Below are 19,564 nucleotides of genomic sequence, written 5' to 3' on the forward strand. Positions count from 1 at the left end.
TCCGTCCCAGAAAAAAGACAAACTCTAGGTTTCCATGTCCAACGTTTGACTGTCCGTCTTATATGAATTTTTTTTATAATTAGTATTTTCATTGTTGTTAGATGATAAAATATGATTAATACTTTATGCGTGACTTGTCTTTTTAATTTTTTTTATAATTTTTTCAAATAAGACGGACGGTCAAACGTTGGACACGGAAATCAGGGTTTATTTATTTTTGGACGAAGGGAGTAGCTATGAAGGCATGAAGCTACCTCTTCACACCAGCTACTAGAGCTGTAGCTGACGTGGGTCCACCGGGCAGCGACCCAGCGCCCTTAAACACAACCCCCTCCATGCACGCACGCAGGTAGGCAGCAGAGGGAGGTGGCGCACACGGCGCAAAACAACTCGTCCCCCCGCCCCGCAAGGAAGGGGAGGCGAGACGCGACGAGAGCCCAAAGGCAAAAGCCCACCACCACCACCACGAGGAGGAGGAGGAGCTATCTCGCCAACACCACCACCACCACCAGCGAGGACGAGGAGGAGGAGAGAGAGGAGAGAGCTTCCCGTCTCCGCGCGGCTCCCGAGGCGACGCCGCCTCCGCCGCCGCCGCCGCCCGCCGATGTAAGCGCCTCCCATCTCTCCTCCACGGGCGACGGTCTGCAGATTTTTGTTTTTTGTTTTTTTTTTAATTTTTTCGGGCGTCGGTTCCCGCGGCGATCGGGGGTGTTTTGGTATTGGGGATCGTGGCGTGGTGGATTGATGCGGGGTGGTCGTGCTCCGATTCGGGCGTTCGCCGGCGGATTTGGGTTCCCGGAGACGCGGTTTTCCGGGGCGCGCATGCGTTGGATTTGGGCGGGGTTGGATCGGGGATGCAGGTGGTGGATTGTAGGTTGGAGGCAATTTGGGGGATGGATAGGCGGTAATCTGGTAGCGAAGGTTGGATTTTTTTTTCTTCTCATCGATTGGAAATCTGCTCGGGGGCATCGGGTGATGGGGATGCTTCCCCCTTTCTTTTCCATGTGGATTGCCGCATTTGATTCTTCGCTAAAGGAGATGGTGTGATGGGGAAGTCGGGCGCCTCTCGATGGCGGATTCTGACGGCGATGAAGGATCCAGCTCGATCGATTGTTACATACTTCGTTTTTTCAAATCTGATTTGGTTGCTACCCAGAGATGATGCAGTAGTCGTGTGTTTGGTCGCAGTCTGGTGATTCTCGTGGTAATTTGGTAGTTGGAGGAATTGTTATGCATAATTTTGTGTATGTTTGCGAGTATATTCTTTTGTTCTGTGTATTGATCTATGGCTTGAATTGTGTGTTTGTGCATGTGGAGATTGGAAGGATCCCAGAGGGCTGGAGAGGTGACCTGAGTTGCATGGGGAGAGGATGCCAGAGCTGCGAAGCAGTACTCGCCAAGCACGTCTGAGGTCTAGGAAGCCTGACGACCAGAAGCCAGCGGAACAGGCTGCGAAACCAGCGTTGCCTGCTCCACAGAGAGCAGGAAAGCGTGTTCCTCCCCCTGCTATCAGGGGCAGAAAGGGTGCTGCTGGGAGAAGAGGGGGAGCAGCACCAAGGGGTAGAAGAAAGGCGGTTGAGGTTGTTGATTTGGAGGCTGGCCAGGGTCGTGGAGATTCCCCTAAACCTGTTGTTGGACAGGCAGTTGTTGGTGAAGCAAAGAACGTTAAGGCACCTGAGGTTGTCGCCAATAAGGGTTTGCGAATGGATGGGGAAAGCGCAGAGAAGCTTGTTGCGGCTGACGATGAATCATCACTACCTGTCCCTGAGAGGGTATGAGTAATGACATCTCTCCAGTATTTCTTAAAATCTCTTCACGAATTGCCAGTTCCATTTACATTTGTTAGCTCTTGATAGGTTTTGAAGTTCATTCAATTAAATCAAATCCATTGCTTGTAGCCTTCTCCTTGCATTTGTACTCTCAGTATTCCATTTTGTTCTAGATTTAGCCCAAACATATGGAACTTTAATACTTGTCTATTCTGTACAGAATAAACACAGGCTTGTCACACTTATCTTTAAAGCACATAAAAGATTAAAAAGTATGTCGAATGTCGAGGCTCTCCATCTCACCTGCAGTCCTGCACTTCACCCATTGTTTCCTTTTCTTCACTATTCATGACGCTGACGCATTTTGGGCTCATTTATCAATGTAGACTTTGGGCAAGTTTGGAATTGCTCTAGTTTGCTGTGCAACCTAGTAGATACAGCCTTACATGGACTTTTGCAAAACTTTTGTAATGCATTACTCTTGTGGCTCTTAAGGAAAATTATATCAATTAGTTGATATGGCACACAGTAGTAAAATAGAATTGCCTCAATAACACTTCTGATGACAGGCACTTCCTACAGTGCTGGTTAGAGGCTGGCCAGAGTAGATTGCTTGCACTGGAATATCTGACTTTTTTCCAAAAGATGCATAAAAGTAACCCCATGTAGGTCCTGGCAATATCCCTTGAACAGGATCATCATGTCCTGTCCAATCTGGCTCACAAGCCCAGTAGATTGTCATGGAAAAGGTTATTACATATTCAAGCTTGAGTATGGTTGCACAGGACCTGAAAACTGAAAGTAGATAAGAGTTGATTTATTCCCCTCTCATGGTCTCACCTCCCAAGTTTGATTATTGTGCCTTTAATAATTTATTTTTAATGATAAAGCAACTCCATTGGTCCCCCCCTTAGCTTTTGCATAAAGTCACATAGCTGGAAAAATTCTTCTCTAAGATGGTGTGATATTGGACCTTTACGTAATAGATCTTATTTTTGTCATGCTTCTAGGAAGCATCTAATGTTTTGTCATTGCTGCAGATTCAAGTAGGTAATTCTCCAGAATATATAACTGACAGGAAATTAGGTAAAGGTGGTTTTGGTCAAGTTTATGTTGGTAGAAGGGTATCTGGTGGAACTAATCGTACTGGTCCTGATGCATATGAGGTTTGCTCTCTAAATAGAATATATTTTGCTGTAAATATATCCTTTTCACATTAATACAATCTAAAAATGACCCTATGTAGGTTGCATTGAAGCTTGAGCATCGAAACAGTAAAGGGTGCAATTATGGTGCCCCCTATGAGTGGCAAGTTTACCAGTATGTACTTAATACAGTCATCTTTCATTTGTACCAGATTATTCTCTGCTCTTTGAGTTTACTGATTATTACCTTTCCTACTAGTAATCTTAATGGCTGCTATGGCATACCAGCTGTCCACTACAAGGGTCGTCAGGGCGACTACTATATTCTTGTGAGTTTACTGAAGTTAATAACCATTCTATGCTGCCATGGAGCTCAACGTATCTTGACTTAATCTTAATTAAAATTTTCCAGGTCATGGATATGCTTGGTCCCAGCCTTTGGGATGTGTGGAATTCATTAGGGCAGACGTAAGCACCTAGATTTATCCCATTCATTGCTGTTGCCTCGTGTTCCTCATCATTTGTGTTTATGTATTAAAAGTAATAACATCATTAACAGGATGTCTCCACATATGGGTGCTTGCATTGCTGTAGAGGCCATTTCAATTCTTGAGAAGCTCCATTCTAAAGGGTAACTTATTATCTTTGTTCTTTATCAGGTTATCCTTAGATGCACCATTCTTAATTTATGTTTGTAGGTTTGTGCATGGTGATGTGAAACCAGAGAACTTTCTGCTTGGCCAGCCTGGATCACCTGACGAGAAGAAGCTTTATCTTATTGATCTTGGTTTAGGTAAGCTATTAATAGTTTGTTTCATTTCACCACATTTTCATGGCATACACTAGGACTAAAATCTTATGCTTTATACACTTGTATTTCCAATTGTTGTTGCCCCTATTAGTTTTCAAGTATTTTTTGTATGATATGGCATTGTCCAAATTGTACAGCATCGAAATGGAGGGAGTCATCAGGGCAACATGTTGATTATGACCAAAGGCCTGATATCTTTAGGTTGGCAATATTCTCTCTGTACCTGCTATCTGTCTCTCATATAGTGCTTTTTACTTATTTTTATCTTCGTTTTTTTTCAGGGGTACAATTAGATATGCCAGTGTCCATGCCCATTTAGGCCGTACTGGTAGTAGGAGGGATGATTTAGAGTCATTGGCGTACACCCTTATATTTCTAATAAGAGGAAGATTGCCTTGGCAAGGTTACCAGGTATATTTTAATATGCCTATTAACTTCATGATACCAACTTCAGTTCAGATTAGCCAATTCTAATGTTGCTTGCTTAATTATGCAGGGTGATACCAAGAGTTTCCTTGTTTGCAAGAAGAAAATGGCTACTTCTCCGGAGATGCTAAGCTGTTTCTGTCCACCTCCATTCAAACAGTTTCTTGAAGTTGTCACAAATATGAAATTTGATGAAGAGCCAAATTACGCCAAACTGATTTCTCTCTTTGATAGTTTGATTGAGGTACCTGCCTCAAGACCTATCAGAATTGATGGCGCTCTTAAGGTCTGTACCACCCACCATTTTACTCACTTCCATATTTTGTTTAGGTCTGCTCCATATCTGTCCATGAACCCTTCTCTTAAATTATAGGTTGGGCAGAAACGTGGAAGAAACCATGAAGAAGATGAGCAACCCAAGAAGAAAGTTAGATTAGGTAGCCCAGCAGCTCAATGGATTTCTGTTTATAACGCCAGGCGGGCCATGAAGCAAAGGTAATTACATCAAAGAACTAGATGATATAAAGCATGATCGACCTGCATTTGTTTAGTCTAGGTACTTGCTTTTCTTGGATGCAAACAATAGTAATTTGAAAACACAAGTTACTGCCTTGTCTGTGATAAATTAAATATTTCATTTAATTTTTTTTGAATTGTCAAATCAAACTCGACATTTTCTTAAAAAGACAGTTTTGGGTACCTGACAGACCATTTAATTTTAATTCAAGATAATAATCCATTGCACATTGTTCATGTTAAATTTGGATCACATGTCATGTTACTCCTGCTCCATGAGTCCAGACAAACTACTTTTTAAACATGCACCGTTTCAGGCCCAATACAGATGATCTTGATTGCTACTAACTATTTATTAATTGTCACATCTGAATTTTGATAGCCCAAAACCTAGCATGATACATTTAACTCTGGTGCGCTGATTAGAACATTCTAAAAGTGACCTGAGTCCTGGAATCATTTGAGTGCAGCATATATAGTTGTAAATCTAAAAAGCTAAATAACTCTTCACTAACTAGACAGCACGTGCCTGATATTAATACAGCTTGTAAGTGCTAGTGATCATGGGTTTTAGTTTGCGCTTGTTTCTTTTTTCTTTCAAAATTTACAATGTCATCTTGTTGTGATTCTCTGTGCATGCCTTTCTCTTGAACAGGTCTTGAAATTTGGTTGATGAATCATTATCACTCTTTTATGGTGTGACAATATTGTTGCTACAAGGAAATTAATACCAAGTTATGCTACTTCTTTGTTAGGTACCACTATAACGTGGCTGACAACAGGCTTCAGCAGCATATAGAGAAGGGTAATGAAGATGGTCTATACATTAGTTGTGTGGCGTCTTCAGCAAATCTTTGGGCCCTCATAATGGATGCAGGAACTGGTTTCCTTTCTCAAGTTCATGAGCTCTCACCAGTTTTTCTGCATAAGGTAAAGTACAATCTGTTGAGGTGTGATAATTAGTACTTGGATTATTTGTTTGCTGAGAGTCCTAACTCTGTTTCAATTATACATAGGACTGGATAATGGATCAGTGGGAGAAGAATTTCTACATAACAGCAATAGCTGGATCAGCTAACGGAAGTTCTTTAGTTGTGATGTCCAAAGGTCTGGGATGTGTTTCTTATTAGTCATTTTATATCCCGACCATTCTTCTTTGACGATGAATTATCCATATGTTTCATATGGACTTAATCATTTTGTTGCTCCCCATGAGTTAACCTGGCTTAGTTGTGATCACCTATAGTTTGATATGTCCATTATTGCAGGAACACCTTACTCCCAACAGTCATACAAGGTTAGTGAGTCATTCCCCTTCAAGTGGATCAATAAAAAGTGGAAAGAAGGTTTTCATGTGACATCTATGGCCACCGCTGGAAATCGCTGGGGTGTAGTTATGTCAAGGAACTCAGGTTACTCTGAACAGGTTAGAATAATTGCTTGACCTAGTTCATATTCAGTCCACAAATTTGGCAATTTATATTCCTGTGAGCATTCCATTATTTACTGTAGAATATATCTACTTATGAAGCTAACCTTTTTCTCATGCCCTTTTTAGGTTGTAGAATTGGATTTCCTATATCCAAGTGAAGGCATCCATCGGCGATGGGAGACTGGTTACAGAATAACCTCAATAGCAGCAACAAATGACCAGGCTGCTTTTATCTTGAGCATACCGAAACGGAAGCCAGTAGACGAGACACAAGAAACTCTCCGGACCTCTGCCTTCCCCAGTAATCATGTCAAGGTATATACATTATCGCAGCTCATTGAAATCCGGCCGTGTCTTGTAAAAAACAAACATAATTTCTCGCGTTTCGGAGTTCAGTAACATAGCCGGTGTGCTGTTCGCAGGATAAATGGGCGAAAAATCTGTACATAGCATCGATCTGCTTCGGGCGAACCGTCTGTTGACGGTGTGGCTGGCTGGCTGCCTTCCATTGAAGTTGAAGCGATTGCCATTCGAGAGATGAGGAGATCTGGAGATGGAAGAGGATTCGCATGATCATTGGGCTAGGGAGCATTAGAAGTTTCGGTATTTTGCAACTGTAAAGAAATGTTGTATTACCGGATGCCGGCCTTGTGGGCCTTTTTCCATAAAAGAAGCTAACACATTCTTGCATGTTGAAATCGATATCTCTGCATTTTTATCATACGTTCTCCCGATGTTTCTTTTCCATAAAAGAAGCTAACACAGGAAGAACATGTTGACCTTTGTATCTTTCAAAATTCTCTCTGCCCGGTATTAAAAAGAAACAAACAAAAATCTCTGTCCGATCTATTTTCAAAATTCTCTCTGCCCGATATTAAAAAGAAACAAAAAATAATCTCTATCCGATCTATCTCAAATTTAATTTTGAATATGCGTCAAATTTAAGCAATTTTTCACAGCAACTCAAATTTTAACTTCTTCTCGTGACGGAGGGATGCCGACTCACCGTGCACCGGGCCCAGCTGTCAGAGAGCGACCTGCGTCTCCTTCCTCTGGCTATAGTTTGAACTGCGTCGCCCAGTTCAAATGCCGGCGGTGAGTAGAAACGTAACAAACTTTTCACCCCACCCTGACCCCACCCGCCACGCCACCCCACCCCACGCAGAGAAGCCCTCGCCACCGCGCGCGTGGCGCCTCGCCTACCAAGTGCTCGACCAAAGTTCCGCTCCGCCTCCCGCCGAGCCACGCCACGCCACGCCGAGAAGCGAGAAGCCGAAGAGTAGCTACTCGACACCGGGCGCGCGCTCGCTTGCTCCTGCTTGCGTCGCCTCGCCACCGCGACGCGACGCCGCGCCTCGCCACCGCGCGGACACATCGCTCGCTCTCTCGCTCCAACCACTACCGCGGATGATGGAGGCTTTCCAGGGGGTGGACTTCGCAGCGCTGCGCGTTTGGCAGTGCGACTCGTACCTCCACGCCGACGAGGACGGGCGGTCCGTCTACCACCGCCGGCTCGGCGGCTGCGGCGGCGGCGTCGCGTTGCAGCACAACGCTGTGTGGGCCGTTTGACGAGCTCGTCGTCGGGGAGCCGCCCACGCGGTACGTTCTCCTCCGCGGTGCCTACGGCCGCTACCTCGGGACTCTCGACCCCGGCGACCGTGAGCGCGGTGCCAGCTGGAGGTCGGCGCCATCATGTGGCGGGCCACCGGCTGCTCTAGCGTCGTGAGTCACGGTGCCCGCGGGCGTCGTTCTTCTGCTGGACAGGTCCGGGCGCTATCTGCGCGGCAACAAAAACTTTCTGGCTCGCCGCCGCAGCGTATCCGTCGACGACAACGTTGACAAGGAAACAACGTGTTGCGGTGGGAGGTGGTGCCCGTCGACAGGCTGGAGCTACCGATCATGGCCGATGTACGTGAGCTTCGTCTCCTCATCCCCTCGTAATTTTTGTGTTTGTTCTCTGTTGCAAATGCTGATTGGGTCGGAGATTAATCTTAGATTTCTTGCGAGAACTAATCATATGTGAACTAATCAAATTCATTCCGCTACTGTGCAGTGCAACTTGACTAGCTCGTGCTCGCTGTATCGGGAGATCCGGTTCGTGACGGCCGAAGACGCCGCAGCCGCTGACGCTGGCCAAGTACACTAGGAGTCATGTCAGTTCGCCGGGAGGTCAGTGCAGCTCCTGAGAGAGAAGCTTGCGGGCATTGTGGGCTACGATGAGTTTATGCTGTGCGTCCGCACCGGCCTCCATGGGCGGCTCACCCCTCTGCTCATCAACCTGCCTCGCAGTCAGGAGACCCTACATATCGTCCTTATTAGGACCAACACCACAGGTAATAATCAGACTAATTTGATATGCATGTTGCTGCTGAATACTCTGAATATTGTTTCTAAATGTCCTGCGTAACTTGAGATTATTGATAATGCCGTAGATGTTCTGAATTCTGAATTTCTGATAGGGGATGACAGTGACTGAATTTCCTGAAGCATTTAGGGTGTCTCTGTCTTTTTATTGGGGAATTTTGACGCTGCCCAGTTTGTAGATGTGGAATCTAGTTAGTTAGAGGTATTTTACTTGTTCGGATGACCAATTGTTACACCAGTTAGAACACAAGTGAGTTCTTGAAATTTTAAACTACATCAATGAGTCTTGGGTAGTTCACTAAATGAAGACTGCTTGACATTTTTTTGTGGCCATGTTTGCTAGAATATTGACAATCCTGTGAGCAATGTTCTGCTTTTCGGGTCCCTTTTGTCCTTTCAATAATGTAGATTTTGTAGTTTACAGTACCATAAATTGTTCAGTACTGTTCAATTAAGCAATTATATGCATGTTGCTGAATATTGTTTATGTACTCTTGAATTTTGCTGCAAAAAGAACATATGACATGCATCACTAGAAATTGACTAGAGATTATTAACAATCCAGTGGGCAATGCACATGTTTCTGTTTTTCAGCACCATAGTTTTCAGCAATGTGTATTATCTTTTTTGTCCGTGTTGAATTTGTGGAAAAATGCAAGTCATATGTTTAATGCTGAGTTAGGACTTGTTTGAAGAATGTTGTAGGGAATCAAAAGTGAAATGTATCTGAACTTATCTGACAAATTTATTGTTAGGCAACACCAAAAATTTGTGTTCACTTTGGGTATATTTTGTGTTTCTTGACGATATTTTTATCTGATTGTCGCGAAATTTTTAGATGATCATCTGAATATTGTAGATAGACAGGACCAGTGGTAGCTGAATGGTATGTTAACACTGGTCTATGACAACCTAATTCTGATTAGTGTTGACAGTAACTGAACATTCTGAAGCATTCACGACATGCCTCTGACTTTCTATTTGGGAATTATGAAGCTGCCAATTTGCAGATGTGACATGCTATGTTAGTTACTGGTGTTTTTTACTTGTTCCAGTGACCACCCTAAAGGCCTAAACCAATTGTGAGATCAGTAAAGAACACGAGTCCTTTTTGCTAGTTCAGCACTGTATATTTTGCAGTATTCAGTAATGCTTTTTTTTTTTTGCGACGATGCAGTATTCAGTTATGTGTAGTATTCAGCACTGTATATTGTGAGATCAGTAAATAACACAAGTCCTTTTTTGTTTGTTTGTTTGAATTTGTGGAAAATCCAGTCCTGTCTTTGCATGTTGAGTTAGGAATTCTCTAAAGAATATTGTAGGACATCAGAAGTTAAATATATATGCACTTAACTGACGAATTTTCGTGCTAGGCAACACCAGAAAAAAAATGTATGCACTTTGGGTATAATATATGTTTCTTGGCAGTAGGATTTATCCAAATGTTGTGCATTTTGTCGCCGACGAAGGCGACCCATGATTTAGCGGATCTTTTCTGTGCTGAATTTCTTACAGGCTCAATGAATTGGACAAAAGATTAGTGTGTTGGTTAGAAACGTAGAGTAAATTTTCAGTTCAGCCGATGCTGGCATACAGTTTTAATGTTTGCTTCTCAGTTTAGTGTGAAATTCAACATCTTTAACTTAGAATTACTTTTACTGTTTTTACTTGCAAGAGTAGTACTTCTTGTGTATCACACTAATTGCATGTTTTTCTTTTGCTATGGGTGCAGGGGATGATAAATTGTTGTCCTCAACTCTGACTGACGAGATGCAGCCAATGAACTCCATGGGGGCTGCTGGCTCCTCCACCGCTACGGGTGCTGCTGGCTCCAACCACACCGCCGATTCTACAGTTCCACCGTCGCTGCTGTCTTCAGAGCATCACCGCTCGACTGAGTCGGACCCGTCAGCTGAGCACGAGCGCCACGACATCACCAAGAACAACCTCAGTGGCGGCATGAGGGCAGTCGATGCCGAGGCCTCCTCTTCCTCAGCTGTGGACATGGCTAGCGGCAAGAGAGCCAAGGGTAAAGGAAGGATAAATACCGAAGTGGACAATGACAGGATGGTATTGTGGACTAATTTAGAGAAGGCAGAGGATGATCTTTGGCTCAGAGAGGAGCAGCTTTCAATTGAAAGATTAATTCTGTGTCAAAAAGCACTGGAGATGGAGGAATCTGAACGTGTTCACCGACGTATACAGAGCTGTCTTTTTCGCTGGAACACTTACGCTCTCTCGGGCAATGAAGATTTGTTGTCCCCGTTGATTTTTGCTCCAATGCCCAGGCCTGATAAAACTTCGACTCCCCAAATATTCAGCACTGAGAATACAGTTGTTGCTCCCAGTCCGACTGCTCAGAATACAAGTGCTGATGTCACAGATACGGTATGTCTCCTACTATGCATTGTTTTTATCATTAATGCTGGGACTATTACTATAGGGCAAAAAAAGAACAAAAAATTATTAGCATGAAAATAGTTGCTTGTTCTGCATTTTTTGCCTGCGAAAGATATTACACATTTGTTATTTTTGCATCTCAATCAATTCTACGAAAACTTTACACTTGCTACTGTTGTGCTTTAAGCAATGTTAACGATAAAGTATATAATGTTAATGTTTTCAGTACAAGCATATAATGTTAATGTCTATATACAGGGAGACAAGGACGTTTGGAATAAAAGACAAATTGGCTATGTCTACATATTGGGCACATCTTTAGCCGTGTTATTCTTTCTCCGGCCTCTGTTGCCCGCTGGTTATGGTATATGGATGCTTGCAGCATTTGCAACTATCTGGGGCTTCGGGAGCGTTGGTCTCCCTGCCGGGATGTTTGGGGAGAAGTTTCCAAAGATCTTCAGTCGGCATATGGGACATGTCCTGTATGCGGCCTTTTCAGTTCTAGTCATATACAGCATCTATCTTTTGGCACTGAGTACGCCAACTTCGCCATTGGCCCCTCCTCCACCCTCGTCACCTTTGGCCCCTGCAGTTCACGACAATGAGTTGTGGTTTTGGAGGTTGGTTTTTGGCTTCATTGGCAGTGTGGTGCTATTTGGGCATTTGTATTTGTGGGCAAGGGTAAGCAAATAATTAAATTCTCTCTTATCTATTCCTAGTTTCTATATAATGTCATGGTAGGTAGATAATAATACTGTATCATTATCATTAATTGTTAATGCAGAGCTGTTGTACGGGCGTTGATCAAGACCCGGACCTTTAGGAAATGGAATTGATTTTATCAGGTATATATAAACTCAATTTTTACAACTATGGGTACTGTATACATATTCCCTAGCTATCTCTAATTCCTATCCTCTGTTTTTTGGTTACTTTTTGGGGACAGGCAATATGTCGAAGATTCCTTCCAATAGCTGACAGATGGGTGTTTCTCGATCCCTTTCTTGATTTTGTTCATCCCAGACCCGTTTAGGCATGGTATACAACAATACACTATCCTGCAGTTTAGTGTGCTCTCTCTGTGACGGCTGTGTCGATCGTACCACTCTATATCCTGCTGTCAGGTGTTTTCCTCTTTTTTACCTGTGACAGATGGTGCATGCGTCATACGCTGTGGGATCGTGTTCCTTATGAGATTAACTATACACACTATTATGTGCGGTGTTTTCTCCCCTTGTTAATTAATTACCTGGCATGAAGAAATTTCTAACACATTGATACGATAAACAGATACATGATTGGTCCTAAAAAATCGAACAGATACATATTAGAACATAGAAAAGTTACATTATTTTACATGATTTATTTTAACGGACATACAAATCATACTTTTAAATAGATCTATTAGTGTAATTTAATTTTGTGTTTGTTTGAAGACTGAGACGAATCAAAGTAGGATTGGAATTTAGGATTGTTAGTATTTTTTTATAATTTTATATAACTCCACCTATTATGATCAAAGTTGAACAAAACCACATAAATTTTAGCATGTGACACATACCCAAAAATATTATGGTCCTAATATTTTTCAAAACTACATTACTAATTATTTTAACTTTGATCTACCACACTTTTGAGTTCTATAATCACATGTCAAATTTATGAGCATTTCATCCACCATATAAATGTTCCATCCACTTTATCAAATTTTGATACAAGAGTATATGTCAAAATAGTTAACAGTGCATTTTTTTTAACTTTAGGATCATAATAATTGAGTTATGTGCCACATGCCAAAATACCTGTGGGTTTTTGTGACTTGATGGGGTTATGAAATTTACTCTTCTTTTCTACTTGTAGTTGTATTCAATAGATGATTATAGATGCTATCTGGAAAAAATGTTTTCGATAAATGATAATTATAACGAACAACAAATCTAAAGATTTTTATAAAATTATTTTTTCATCTTTCTTTAATTCTTTTGCATGTTTTCCCCCTCTTTTTTCGATCGTCCTATTTATTTCTGCTTGTTCCAGCACGCGTGATTAGCTGAGGCAATATGCAACAACACAAATGTGCTAGGAATAAGTTCATCTGAGGTCTCTTAACTTGACAACGGATCTGATTTTCGTCATTGAAACAGAAAACAAGATACAACAGATCGCTCAACTGTCAAAACCGGTAGAATATACTCCCTCCGTCCCATAATATAAGCGTCACATCTCACCAAAATCCCTTATATATTGTGACGGAGGGAGTAAGTCGCAAGGCAGTAGGGTGAGTGATTTTGTTTTCCATGGCAATTTGCAATTTGACCCGAGTAACATCGCTGAGTTAGAGTGGGCTCCACATGTCAGCGATTCTTCACCTCTCTCTCCACCTATATCTCTCTTCCTGCCTTTTCCAATCTCAACAGACGGCGCACTGCGAGGAGGCCGGCGACGGGCTTTGAGGAGGACAACGCCCAGTGGCAGGCGGTGAGGAGGACGACATCTGTGACATGCTCTAGCTCGCCTCCAACACTGACCTCGACCCCATTTGTATCCGCCGCCGCTGGCTACTCATCATCTGAAGAGGCCGAGAGTTAGCAGAGGACCGGGATAGGGAGGGCGCCAAAGGTTGTTGACGGAGAGGTTGCAGCAAGCGGGAGCCGATGAGAAGATAAAGGCAAGGGAGAGGGAAGGGGAGCTGGCGAGCTCGAGCTCGCCATCCCGCCCGCCATCTTCCTTTCCCGATGTTGCCTTCTCGCTCCCCACCATTGGCTCATGGCGGTGTCACCGGAGCAATGTCTTCCCCGGGAGTGAGGTCCACCAGACGGAGGACACCAAGGCACCAAGTAGCGGGCCTCCAGGCTCCCGAGGCGGCGGATGGCCAGCCTCCAGATCTGGGCGGTCAAGCGGCGAGGGCACTAGGCAACGGACCCCCTCGGCTCCCGACGACGGCGGGCGGCCAGCCGCCAGATCCCTGGAGCGAGGACCTCGGCCCTGCGGACAACAGCATACTCGGCTTCTCCTTGTTGCTGCGGATAATGGAGTGGGCGCTGAGAGGAATACGACATTGTGCTCCCTGGTCTCGCCTTCCTTGTCCGCCTTGTCACCAGCGTTGTCAGGGTCACCCATCGTTGACGGCAACCATCGGCGTCCGTCCTCTATCGAGCTAGCTTCTCTCATCGGTCACCGTCCTCCTCACAACCCTCTGCCAGCGGCCGTGTTCCTCACCACCGAGAGAACATAGAGATATGACATGTGGGGCCCACACTGACTCAGTGCTGTTGAAATTGCCACGTAGAACAAAACCATTCACTATACTGACTTAGGACATATATTGCACCGGTTTTGATAGTTGAGGGACCCGTTGTATATGATTTTCTGGTTGAAGGACAAAAATCGGATTCATTGTCAAGTTAGGGACCTCAAATGAATTTACGACTCTAGCATGAACGGCTTGACTCTTAAGGGTTGAGGCCTTAATGGCCCAGCCGACCAGGCCCAGGAAGCATGATTAGGTTGCATGGTTCTTTCTTTCTTTTATTTTTTTTGGATAAGTTCACACTAGGACCTCAATTTGTCGTCCATTCTGATTTTCGTACTTAGTTCGAAAAACTGGAATACGACGCATCCTTCAACTTACAAAACTATGCAAGTGAGGTCCATCGGTAGTTTTAACCTAGTTTTAACTGATGTGGTGTCTATGTGGCTCCTTTGACTAGGCCTTCGTCCCACATGTCATTGACATGGTGCTTACATGGCAATTCGATTCCGAAAAATAATAATACCCGCGGGACCCACATATCAGTTACACACAAAAATTAAAAAATATATGGTGGGGGCACATATGGCCCCACATGTCATCTCCCTACTCCCTCTTCTCTCTATGTGCGGCCAGAGTAGAGGGGTGGCAGTAGGCGGCGGGCGGAGCAGCCATCTCCTCGCCTCTACCCGCCTCGCCCCAGTAGACGGCGGGGGGAAGGAGCAGCGCGCGGAGGTGGGGGAGAAGAGGAGCACGCGACGACGGCTGGGGAGAAGAGCGGGGGAGAAGAGGAGCGGCGTTGGATCGTGGGCAGAGCAGCGGGGCGGAGTGGATGGCCCGCGCGCCGGCCGGCGGGAGGAGAGGAGCCGCCCGTGGCCCATCGCTGCTCCATCCCTCAGCTCTGCCCGTGGCCCTCCCCTGCTCCGGCTGTCGCCCAACCAGCTTCACCGGGCGACCGCTGCTTTGCTTTGCCCGAGAGAGAGAAGAGGAGAGTAGTGAGGATGACATATGGGCCACAGTGGGCCCCGCTATTTTTTATTATTTGTGTGTGTAATTGATATGTGGGTCCTACGGGTTTTATTGTTTTTCTGGATTAAATTGACGCGTAAGTAACACATCAATACCACGTTGGATAAAGACCTAGTCAAAGTAGCGCCACGTCAGCCAAAATCAGAGAGTATACTACCGAGGGACCTCGTTTGCACGGTTTTATAAGTTGGGGGATGCGTCACATCCGGCTTTCCGAACTAAGGACGAAAATCAGAATGGTTGACAATTTGAGAGACCTAAAGTGAATTTATTCCTTTTTATTTTTCACGGTGTGACATCCGGATTATTGGAGAGAGTTCCCTAAACCACGGATCGACCAAATTGATTGTTAATTTAGTGCGCCAAGTGACCAATAGAAGTCCGGTAAAAGTGCATTAGCGTGGAGTAGGGAGTTCAACACGGAGACGATCACTAAGGAGCACGGGAAAGTTGTTCAACTCGATCCTGTTCCGAAACATACACGTAGGAACACGGTTAATTATCTTCCAATATATACATACACACTGCGTGTTTCGCGAGATCGATATGCGTATGCGAACGTTCGATCGATCCAGCTGTATTGATCCTCGATCGATCGCGAGCGATATATGGAGAAGGCCGAGGCCGATCTCATGTGCAGCTTGCTGGAACAAGGGCAGCTAGCCCCGGCACGGCCTGCAGATCCTCCGACGATCGAGAGACGAAAGCACCCTACTGCTCTTGCCCGAGCTGCCGCGAAAGCATTCTTGGTAAGTACGCTCATACCTCTTTCTCTATACATGCACTCCCTCCGTTCCCAAAAAAAGACAAACCCTGAGTTTCCGTGTTCAATGTTTAACCGTCCATCTTATTTAAAAAATATGAAAAAAATAAAAAGACAAGTCACACATAAAATATTAATCATGTTTTATCATCTAACAACAATGAAAATACTAATTATAAAAAAAATTCATATAAGACAGACGGTTAAACTTTAGACACGGAAACCTACGGTTTGTCTTTTTTTTTTTGAATGGAGGGAGTACACAACATGCACGAACCGTACCGGTCGAGATCGAATTTTATTATTGTTGCTTATTTTATTGTTGAATAAACTGTATTTTGGCCGTGCAGTTTTTGTTAACAAAGTTAATTCCACTTTAGACTACTTTCTACGTAATCTTTTCGTTTTCGACTAGGTATTTTTATATAATTTACACTTTGGACTACGCTTTTATCTTTATCTTCCGTCAGAGATGTTGCACATCAGTAGAGGAGATCGTTAATTAGGGTGCCGATGTGCTTAAAGGCTATTGTTGTGCTCGGGAAGAGCGTTTAGTGGTAAGAAAAAAAGAAATAGTAGAAGTATCTAATCCAAAGTTGAAAAGAATTAGATAAAGGCCGGGTGGCAAAAAGGAAATTCGGTAACCAAAATGGGCCAAATGTACGACTCGCTCTGATCTTTTTTTATTTGTTTTTCACTTTTGAGATCTATAAATCTTATATGGTTGAACCACATGCTCAACATGGCTAGACAAGAATGAGCTGGTGTGAAATTGAAGTCAAAGCCTTAAATTCTCTTTTACTCATATACATTTTACCGTTGTAATTTTGGTATGGACTTCTATTAATTAGTTGGAAGACTTAATCTTCTTAGTCATGTAATCAAAGAGTCATGTCCTTTCCCTCAATATTTTTGGATGTAAGCACATACAACCCATTAATTACAAAAATGAAGCACGGTGCTTCCGATGATCCAGTTGATCAACTATTGGGCCGCTGAATTAAACACGTTAGCGCGCCCGCATACAAATATATATACAATCAGTTAGATGCATCACTACGGGAGCAAACATGTTTAATTGGTTTAGTTGTGATTTTCGTTTTACAACTCAACGTAGCATATGTATATTTTTACATTATTTTCTAAAAAAATAAAACATGTATTTCTTAATGTAATCTGAATATAGCTAGCGCTACGAGACCAAAATATTGCTATCGGCCGCGGAAAGAAAAAAAAAGAGAATTAATACCATTGGACTGCTTACACGTTAATGCAATATAAAACCGCAAAAAGCCTATGAATCTCTCTTTGTTTAATCTTATAAGTCAGTTTATAAACCGAAAAGTCTAAGTCTAAATAAGCAAGCAACCTTTTCCTTTGGCTTTTTAAGTCATAAACCACTCAACACTATTAAACCAAAAACTAAGTTGGATAAGTTTTTTTTTGCTTATTTGAGGTAGAGGTATAACTCTATCACTAAACTTAGGATATTAAATTCACCGCCTTATAAATCATGTAAGCTAATAAGTTGAATTAAAAAATTAAGCCAATAAACCTAAGTCTAAATAAAGAAAACCCAAATAGCTCATATACTTCATTAGGTCCTCCTAATCAACCGGATATTGACGGTGGTCACGTGGGTAGGTTAATTGGTTAGAATCATAATTCCAAAATACTGGGTTGCATATGTTTAGATATAAAAAAATCGGGTTCTTTCTTTTTGAGATTACATGGAGGACGACGACGACCTACCACTACGCCGACACGGCGACACCCTTGGAGCAAGAGTTCTTACGATAATCCATAAATATATTACTAAAATCTTATTGAAAGTTCTTATGCTTACGTTTATATTGCCCGGATCTAACAAAGATTCTTCACACATTATAAGTTAACATATCCGTTTACTTTTTCCTAACTCTTCTTGACATATATATTGCAGTGGTTCGGGAACACTGTTGCTCTTGTGATGATTGGCATGGTTTTTATCACTCTTGTTCCACGGTGCAGCAGCATGGAGTGCGCGTTTGGCTGCGTTTTCTGTATATTCATGGCTCTTATGATACCTGTTTTTGGTTATTGTATGCTATATGACATCGCCGAAGAAATAAAGCCCAGAGAAGTCAGGCAGTAATGAGATTCCTGTTCATGACCACATTATCCTCTTTTTATTTTATCACTTTTATTTTGAAAAAATATATATCCTAAAAAGTTGAATGGTTTGACCTTTCACTACTAGAAAACCTTTTTTTTTCTAAAGGGGTAAAATCAATTTCTGGATGCCGTTTAACAAAATATAATACCTGACGTTGCATGTACACAGACGGTGTTAGAACGGAGCAGGTGCTAGAACACAATCTGTTGTTATCATAAAATTATTGATTGCGTTCCTTTTTACTTCTTTCTCCGTTCTAAGACTTTTTAGCATTACCCATATTCATATATATGTTAATAAATCTAGACATATATAATATCTATATAAATATGGACAACGCTAGCTAGAAAGTTTTATAACCTGAAACGAAACGAAGATACAATTAACCTAGGGTCCCATTCCAACTTGGACCCTAGACTTCTCTGGGCACGGCCGGCCCAAAGTCCGCGGCAGCGCGGTGCACGCTGACGCCAGGAAGGACGGACTAGCGTCCCGCATGCACGCGTAGGCAACGGCGACGGCAGCCGCACGCAGTGCCAGAAGGACATCGTCGGCGGCGTCAATATCCATGGCGGCGCCGCTTACTATAGAGAAAGGGTTTTTACAGATCCAAGTCCCATACCGCTGGAGAAACCGTTTGTAATCTCGGTTAAAAACCCCTCTAGTTCCGGTTTTTTAACCGGGACTAAATATTTTTAGTCCTGAGTGAAATAATCGGAAGAAGAGTAGAATTTATAGTTCCGGGTGAAATAACCGGGAGTAGAGTTGAATCTTTAGTTCCGGGTGAAATAATCGGGAGTAAAGTTAACACCAAGCGGGACTAAAGAGAGGGTAGCGGCAGTCCCGGTCGGTCCCTTTTTTTTCATCGTTTCTTTGCTAGTTGCCAGAGTTAATTCCTGTATTTTGTCCCAAATCGAGAGCCATGCATAACCCCAAATCAAACCTCAAATCCCTAAATCAAAGTAACATCCCAAATCATTCACATCACAAATGCTAAGTTACTTATACACACAAATCAAATACATCACAAATCCTAACAAATTACACACAAATCAAATACATCACAGATTATACATTTTAGATCTATGCAATGAATAACAAATTCTTAAAAAAGAAATTATACATCTCAGTGAATCACAAATTATCAAAAAAAAAAAAGAAAGATGCCGGCAGAGGAGAGGGTGCCTGGCCGGGAGCGCCTCCCCTCCCGTCGGCCACCGCCCGCCAAGGCCGGCGCGCTGCCACCCGCCACGGTCGCTGCTTGATGCTGCTTGCCACGGCCGGCACCTGCCGCGGCGCCGGGCGCGGCCCTGCCGGCCGCTGGCCACCTGCCCGCTGCCGTCGGCCGCCGGATGGGAGGGTAGGAGGAGGAAGGGGATCTGAGGGGTAGGAGGAGAGGGGATGATCGATCCGATCTTATCTAAATATCTTGGTGAGGAGGAAAGTCTCACCTGTGACTTAACCGACCAGAGATGGGAGAGAAATATTTACTCCCAGTTGGTCT

At 43.4% G+C, this 19,564-nt stretch overlaps 2 protein-coding genes across 3 annotated transcripts; both read left to right on the forward strand.

The window, feature by feature from the left end:
- The first annotated feature begins 347 nt into the window (after window positions 1–347).
- Window positions 348–6,797, forward strand: LOC4342515 (casein kinase 1-like protein HD16). Of its 2 annotated transcripts, none has more exons than XM_015792163.3 (17): window positions 348–606; window positions 1,318–1,772; window positions 2,810–2,935; window positions 3,016–3,089; window positions 3,174–3,243; window positions 3,327–3,382; window positions 3,474–3,545; window positions 3,613–3,707; window positions 3,863–3,926; window positions 4,007–4,136; window positions 4,222–4,437; window positions 4,525–4,646; window positions 5,423–5,597; window positions 5,684–5,774; window positions 5,936–6,093; window positions 6,226–6,414; window positions 6,522–6,797. In XM_015792163.3, exons 2-17 carry the CDS (start codon window positions 1,371–1,373, stop codon window positions 6,579–6,581), a joined length of 2,100 nt encoding a protein of 699 aa, XP_015647649.1. In that variant the 5' UTR covers window positions 348–606; window positions 1,318–1,370; the 3' UTR covers window positions 6,582–6,797. The 2 variants fall into 2 exon arrangements, with proteins under 2 accessions (XP_015647649.1, XP_066168731.1); XM_066312634.1 differs by having other exon boundaries at window positions 1,326–1,772.
- Window positions 6,798–8,186: 1,389 nt separating this feature from the next.
- LOC107276900 (uncharacterized) lies at window positions 8,187–12,104 on the forward strand. Its single transcript, XM_015790608.3, has 5 exons — window positions 8,187–8,432; window positions 10,196–10,851; window positions 11,122–11,544; window positions 11,648–11,708; window positions 11,810–12,104. The coding sequence occupies exons 1-4, from the start codon at window positions 8,324–8,326 to the stop codon at window positions 11,684–11,686; spliced, it is 1,227 nt and encodes a 408-aa protein (XP_015646094.1). The 5' UTR covers window positions 8,187–8,323; the 3' UTR covers window positions 11,687–11,708; window positions 11,810–12,104.
- The last annotated feature ends 7,460 nt before the right edge of the window (window positions 12,105–19,564 follow it).

This window comes from Oryza sativa, chromosome 7 (genome assembly GCF_034140825.1).
Source record: "Oryza sativa Japonica Group chromosome 7, ASM3414082v1".
Lineage (NCBI taxonomy): Eukaryota > Viridiplantae > Streptophyta > Magnoliopsida > Poales > Poaceae > Oryza > Oryza sativa.

What these genes read in the sequence shown, in the direction of transcription:
- LOC4342515 (XM_015792163.3), top strand. Translation starts at nt 1,371, where the DNA reads ATGCCAGAGCTGCGAAGCAGTACTCGCCAAGCACGTCTGAGGTCTAGG. An exon ending in CACTACCTGTCCCTGAGAGG is followed by an intron (nt 1,773 to 2,809) that starts GTATGAGTAATG and finishes TCATTGCTGCAG; the next exon opens with ATTCAAGTAGGTAATTCTCC. An exon ending in GAGAAGCTCCATTCTAAAGG is followed by an intron (nt 3,546 to 3,612) that starts GTAACTTATTAT and finishes TTATGTTTGTAG; the next exon opens with GTTTGTGCATGGTGATGTGA.
- LOC107276900 (XM_015790608.3), top strand. Translation starts at nt 8,324, where the DNA reads ATGCTGTGCGTCCGCACCGGCCTCCATGGGCGGCTCACCCCTCTGCTC. An exon ending in TATTAGGACCAACACCACAG is followed by an intron (nt 8,433 to 10,195) that starts GTAATAATCAGA and finishes CTATGGGTGCAG; the next exon opens with GGGATGATAAATTGTTGTCC. An exon ending in ATTTGTATTTGTGGGCAAGG is followed by an intron (nt 11,545 to 11,647) that starts GTAAGCAAATAA and finishes TTGTTAATGCAG; the next exon opens with AGCTGTTGTACGGGCGTTGA.